Source organism: Cupressus sempervirens, chromosome 11 (genome assembly GCF_028749045.1).
Source record: "Cupressus sempervirens isolate cs-2001-9-10 chromosome 11, ASM2874904v1, whole genome shotgun sequence".
In the NCBI taxonomy this organism is placed as follows: Eukaryota; Viridiplantae; Streptophyta; class Pinopsida; order Cupressales; family Cupressaceae; genus Cupressus; species Cupressus sempervirens.
Window position 1 is genome coordinate 533,492,494 of NC_143128.1, and position 7,022 is coordinate 533,499,515.

Below are 7,022 nucleotides of genomic sequence, written 5' to 3' on the forward strand. Positions count from 1 at the left end.
GACAATCAACTGCTTAGAAGAATAACATTACTGTACGATCCTCTTTATTTTCAATTTAGAAGAGATGTTTTGACATTTGGAAAAAAGGGTCGTGTGCTGTATTTCTTCTGGAGGGTAATATTTTGAAATATAATCTATAACCAACAAGATAAGGCAAAATACATGCAGTGATATATTTCTCACTTACAAACCATTATTCTCATCTACAGGACACTGCCCTATTGTCCAACCATGGTTAGTTCATGGGGACGACACATTGTTGACCTTCAAGAGGGCCTCCACTGTACACATGTAGAAGATTCACCCATATCTCCATTCCAATCTCAGATAGCTGATTCCTAGTATATGCCATAAGAAGTCAATAATTGATTATAATTCCTTACTGTAGTTCATTTTGTTTTACAATTAGTGCTGAGAGTTCCACTCCTGATTTGCAACATTGAAGTTTATAAAAAGTATTGGTGCAAAGATCTGTCTAGTTACAATAGATGATACCAATCAAACATATTTCACAAAATTAGATTATAGAATCAAATGTGTACTGGCTTTTGGGGATATATGCTCTCTGAGGGCATAACAAACCAATCAGTGCTTCTGATTATTTTATTGTTCATGGCCATAATGCTAATGATAGAAACATAACTTGGATGTGTCCTTTTGTGGAAAGTTTTGCCAGGTGAAGTGCAACAGTAAGTACAAATTCCTGCTTATTCAAAAAGTCTTGGGCTGAAGACAATAGATACAATCATGGAACTTAAGAACATGTTCAACCCCTTGCAGAAACGAATTTCCAGACAGACAAAATTTCTTTCGATCTCAATAAAAAAAGTAAACTTTTGTTCTTAAAATTCAATTACAAGATAAGTAGTGTAGGCAAACCATCTGTCCAAGACAACAGGACATATTCATGGATAAATCTACAACACAGGAACCTACTTCCTAGAGTCTCAATGATCGACCAACAAAAGGATGAGTGGGCATCAACAACAGATCTGATAGATGAAACCAATATTAAAGCATGGAAAACTAATAGAGTTAACTTTTCTCCCTCATCTTAAGACTAAATGACAAGAAAGGGCAAGAGGTAAAGAATTAGTTCTAAACTCCTACAAGTATATGTTACAAGGATGGATCTGCAAAAACATCACTAAGTACATCATCATCACCATCTGCAAAGAGCTCTGCATCTTTTTCCTCCTCATTCACAAAATCTCTTCTCTCAAGCCTTGCATGAGAAGCAATAAATATCATCTTCTGAGCTTTATCCATTGCAGCCCTCGAATGTCCATGAGTGTATAGCCATCTCATGAATGACCAGTTGCATTTTAGGCCGCAAGAGGTTGCATGCAGAAATATTAGCCGGACAGCAACCTTGCCAAGGGCTTTGTACTCACTCAAGCATGTTTCCCAAACAAGTCTACTGCTTTGAGGGTTGGCAATTTTCATTTTTCCTGTGACAGGATCAGGTTGTTTTACCTGCACTGCCTGTGCATACAAAGGATCCAAGCCCTCAGCACGCCATTTCATGAGTTCCATCAATGCAATATGGGTTTCATCCCTAAAAGCCAATCTTGTAATAATCTTGTCAACATCCTTCTCCTGCTCAGTTGTCAAACATTTGAAAGGGGGCAAATACTTCCCACTGCTATCCTTGATAAGATAAAGAGGATCTAGAATATATGCTGCTGCCCATGCAGGGTGATAGTTCTTAGCGAATCTCTTTTCAACAATCTCTTTCACAGGTCCCTCATCAATGTTATACTTTGCAGCCCAATCCTTAACCTTAGTCCTTAGTTCGTCCCATAATGGTAGACAGTGTCCCACCAAAGGCCTATCAGCCTCAATGTCTTGTACCATTAATTTGACCAGCTTGACCAATGATAAAACTGAATCCAGGTCATTCCAGAATCTCATATCCTGTATCATATCTGCAAGTTCCCTTCCAAGAGGGTCGTCTGCATAAAAGACCTTGAATGAATCATCCAACACTGTGAGCTGTAAAGCACGTGCTGAATTGGCAACATCTTCCATCATAGCATAAATGTAGGGGTAGTTATTGTTTGCAAAAGGAGGATCAGAAGGAACCCTAAACAACTTTACATGATATAATTCTTGTATTTGATACTTCTGAAAGAATGTACTAGCCTGGTGCTTGCCATTGAAGAAAGTAGCCAACTTAAAGCAATCGGAAGCCACTGATCTAAATAACAAGAAGTGTTTATGAAAATCTTTCAGTAGGCTGCTAAATCCTTGCACCTGGCACGAGAGATTGACCATCCAGCAGTTCTTACGTTCCAATTCTCTCAGTGCTTTTCCCTTAAGCTTATCTGTATCTGCAACTATTCCCACACACCGCTCTACTGTTGTACCACATATCTCTGATATTGTTTCCCAAAGAGTTTCCTCAACATACTTGGGAGGAACTCCCCCATTGGTAAAAAGGGCCTTACGGAAGAGACTGGTTCCATTAGGAAGATTTAGTGTCAAGTTTACCAAATTATCACCATAGGACAAGTTTTTCTTCTTCCACCCATCTGAAGCCAATTGGAAAAACATGGCATCCTGAAGCTTTGCATCAGATTCATTTCTTACCTCTTCATACTTAGCATCCAACTTTTCGGCAGCAATATACTTTCTACTGATAGGTGGGAGACCCACATGGTTGAGAAATGCTTTGAACTTTGGATGCTCCACACAAGAAAATGAAACCGTGCCACATGATTCATAGAGCCATTCAGCAAGAAAATTTAGAGCTGTCTCAATCTGACCTTTACTTAAGATCTGTCCAGGAGCTCCTTTTCCACCTGGGCTTTTTAGTTTCTTCACACTATCTTCTAACATAGCAAGGGCACCCAAATCCTCCTTACCCCCTGAAAGAACTAGAGGAGTTGGACTCCCATAACGGACAAGTTCACAACTGGGACGAGGAGTACCAATCACAGAAAGAGGCATTGGAGGTGCTGGTAAGGAAAGAGCACTTCTCTTCCTGTTCTGAGAAGAGCTGGCAGGCACAATTGTTTTAGATGGAGGAACAGAGGAAATGGGATTAGGAATCCCTCCATTGAAATTGGGGCAAGTTCCCCTTTTAAGATGTTCTGATGCTGTCCTAGAAGGATTTGATGCAGAAAACAAGGCACTGCAGAGGCCACAGCGCAATTTCACAGCCTTGGCAACTCCAGTGTCTTGGTTTTGGAACAAAATAGGTTCAAGGTGTATCCAGTACCATGCTCCTTTCCCTTTGATTGCCCTAGTACGCACTGTCACCAGGCCTTCGTATCGTTTCTGTAGTGTTTTAGCAGACAATTCATCTTCATGGGGATGACTCGGAGCTGCCATCGAAAGCTCACTTTATATCCTCTTGCTGATGCTCTTGCCCGTATGTTTGTACAGCTCCAAGAGCTCCAAACTGCACCCATCCTTTTGTTTTTACATTGAAGACAAAATATATTTCTGGAAGTATATTAAAAATACAGAGAGTCATGTTAATGCTAATACATTCTTTTTTAATTAGACCTATTCAAAAACCACTAGTCTCAGCATTATTCTGAAAATATTAAGGGTTGCCCTATGACATGGATCATTAGAATGACAAATGAAATTTAAATATATAAAAAAATAACATGGAAATTTTCATAGGGTAGGTTACCAGTTTATCTCGAGAAGAATGAAACTCATCCAAAAACATATATAATAAATCAGACCATGGAGGAGGGAAACACATTCTTAAAATAAAAGGTGAATAATGTGGCAAGGAATACAAAAGGAACAACCCAGTAACATACGCCACAGATGAAAATAATCCAGAGAGAAGAAAATTGGATCCCAGAAGTACATTCTTATACATAGACTCCATCCTTAACAGAAGCAACACAAGTTCCTTACATTATCATCCAGATTCCAAATGACAGAATTCTACACCATTGAATGAGAAAAAACACCAAACCCGTATTACATGGACATAAATAACACCATCAGAACAAGTTTGTCCGACACCAACATTAATAAAACCCGCGCTAGAACCAAACAATAATGCATGAAAGCTACATGCCAATATTGAAAAACAATAGTATTGCTATAAGATTGGAATCTGTACCTGAAATTTGGGAGCAGAAATGAGAAAAAATGTCAGAATGAAACACCTGACAGTAATCAAAGCAATCCATAGTCAAACTAGCAGGCTACTGGTTATTAATATGTCTTCAGTTCAAAATTCACTGCAACAAAAATGTAGGAGGGCATTCCAAAATAAAAAAGAACTAAGGAAAGAAACCCCAAAACAAAATCAGATAAATTAATTTCTACATACATCATACAGCCAAAACTACAATGGTTTCTGAGGTGAACAATATAATTGTGGAGCCTTACAAGAAAAAACAATAAAGAGCTTAGAATTGATGAAAAAATAAATTAATAAAATTTTGCTTATAACAAAAAAAAACTGAAAAAGCAATAGAAGGGGAATCTAAGAGCAATTAACGATAAACATGAAACCAAATGATTATTGAACTATTGTAGAAACTGTGTTGAAGGCCCTCATATAAGTGAAACAAAAGAAACAATGTAAGAGGTAAACTGTTAAAAAAAAGCTATAAAAAAGATTCTCATCATTTCTATATGATCACCGTTTGCATAAAAAATGCAAAAACCTATGCTTGATAACAGGAAAATCAATAAAATTACTTGACAAAGGCTGAAACTTAACGCCCTAAATATTTACAATTAGGTAAAAAGACTTGTACCACATATTAGTGTCAAATCAAAATTCAATCCAAAACAAGAAATCTAGAACATAAAACAATGATGCCACAAGATTAACAAAAAAAGCCGGCTTCCATAAGTCACACAAATTGTAGCATAAGATACCAAGCCTATATCATCAATGCAGAAAAACTGTTTTGTGACAAACTAGGGCATGAAAGTGTGCACCTATAACATTAATGCACGAACACAAGCAATGACAAAACATACAAGAACCAAAAAAATAGAGAAGAAAGATACTAAGAAAATCCACTCAAACTACTGGGTCCAAAAAATAAGAACATAGCATAAGAAAGCAGTGAGCTATAACGCTTCCTTATTTACAGTAAGCAAATAAAAAGAAGGGGAAGAATGATACTTAGAAACCAGTGACCTAGTGCATCCACTAAATATGACGAGGTCCAAATGAATGAGAGCATAGCATATAAGAACAAAGAGAAATCATGCTATCTTTTGCAAAATTCTTCAAAATTTCCACATAGACCACCATTATATTTAAATTCTTACTACCACGATGAAATTAATCACTATTCCACATTTTGGATAGTAATCATGGAAAGCATATTCAGACGTATACTTAGACTGCACCATTGGCACAGAGAACTATAACACTTCAAAGAACAAAATAGCATACTCGGAATAGTTAAAAACACATTAATACACCAAGTTAAGAGCGCGCATTTGATAGCCAAACTAGTAAAGTTAGAAAACAGTCAATTACAAATATAAATGTAAAATTAATAACACCGTTGGCATCAAGAACTATAGCATTTTAAAAACCCTAATAGCATGGTGACAAGGGATGCATATAATCGAAACTACAAGCTAAAAGCCCACAGGAACCATGAAAATACAAAAAGTGTCACTTACACTACCAAACTGCATTCCAGTTGTAGGAACTAATAGAATCGATCATATACAAAGAAAAACAACAACATAATAATCAGAGATGCCAACAGGATCGCCAAAAGTTCAAACATAACAGCAAAAGGCAATACCCCAAAAACAACATACAAACATCTTGCAATCTCCACACACATTAGGCACTTTTGATAAGGATGATATTATGCAATTGTGTTAATACATACTTCGTTGATTTGCATTGGTTATCCCAAGAAATAGTTATAGAACTACAGATAAGACTAACGGGCAGCAGTTCAAATCTGGATATGATTATGTCAAGAGAATATGGGGAAACACACTCACTTCCATACTTTCCACCCCGCATTGGAACAAGTCAGCCAGCCGGTGCCTGAAAGCATGTCCCTCCCACCTTCTCATTGCCTATAGCCCAATAAACTCACATACTTCAATGGCACTTTCGCTTCCTCCTCAATGCATTAGCAGAGCCCAAGTCACATGGGACGAGCCTATAAAAAAGAGGGGTAAAAAAGCCAAACCCACATCAAATCAAATCAAACTGGTGCTTCCACAACATTCGAAATCCGCTCCGTCAAGGTTAAAATATAGTGGGTCTAGGGGACCAGGGGAAACCCAATTGAGAATACCATGTGGGTAGTTGCCCAGATCATGGAGGACTAGGAGGAAGGATGAAAAAGTCTTTATTGCCGGCAGGATTCGAAACTGCAGAAAGTGTGTTTAAAAAAGGACAGAGAAGGCTGTTCAAAGGATGGAAATAGTATAGCAGTTGAGAGTAAAGGTTAAAAAGTGAGTGAGCAATGGTCAGCTTGAGCTTGTGACCAGCACCACAATACCATGAACAAGGGGATCTCCATTCCCTCACGGTCACATCAGTGCCATGAAACCTTGGGTTTGCATTAAATGTAAAAAATTACCAATGTGGAAGGAAGGCCACGAGGAAAAGCCATTAGTCTTTATAGATTTTTTTGTCGACAGACATCAAATATTGAGAAATATATGAGCATCTTCATGGAGAAGACTTTGTTTCATAAAAGGTAAAAAGAAAGGACTCGCTCCTCCCGATAAAATGAAAAGGAGTAAATTGTTCCGGTAGTAGTGGGTCAGGTGATAATCACACATTACTGAAAGTAATCAAGCTGATGTCATGCAACAGCTCAGTGAAAGGTCTCCGTTCCTGTGACTGGTATTCAACTGAGGTCACATGTTGCAACCGATTCCTTCCACTCGGGTTAAACCTACCTAGTAAGATACTCTGTCACCAAAAATTAATATATTTATTTGAAAGGATGTTCCTTTTCAAGAAAATATTAGAGAATTTTGTCAAACCGTCCAAAATTTTGAAGGAAAACATGGCTAGTCAACATTTGACAATTTCAAAAGAC

At 37.7% G+C, this 7,022-nt stretch overlaps 1 protein-coding gene across 3 annotated transcripts; it reads right to left on the reverse strand.

The window, feature by feature from the left end:
• Positions 1–816: 816 nt before the first annotated feature.
• On the reverse strand, positions 817–6,718 carry LOC149530731 (uncharacterized). 3 transcript variants are annotated; one of them, XM_089808795.1, is made up of 3 exons: positions 5,965–6,294; positions 4,094–4,139; positions 817–3,406 (listed from the first exon to the last, which is right to left on the reverse strand). In XM_089808795.1, the coding sequence occupies exon 3, from the start codon at positions 3,334–3,336 to the stop codon at positions 1,120–1,122; it is 2,217 nt and encodes a 738-aa protein (XP_089664921.1). In that variant the 5' UTR covers positions 3,337–3,406; positions 4,094–4,139; positions 5,965–6,294; the 3' UTR covers positions 817–1,119. The 3 variants fall into 3 exon arrangements, with proteins under 3 accessions (XP_089664921.1, XP_089664920.1, XP_089664919.1); XM_089808794.1 differs by lacking the exon at positions 4,094–4,139 and having other exon boundaries at positions 5,965–6,718; XM_089808793.1 differs by lacking the exon at positions 4,094–4,139 and having other exon boundaries at positions 817–3,450; positions 5,965–6,566.
• Positions 6,719–7,022: the final 304 nt, after the last annotated feature.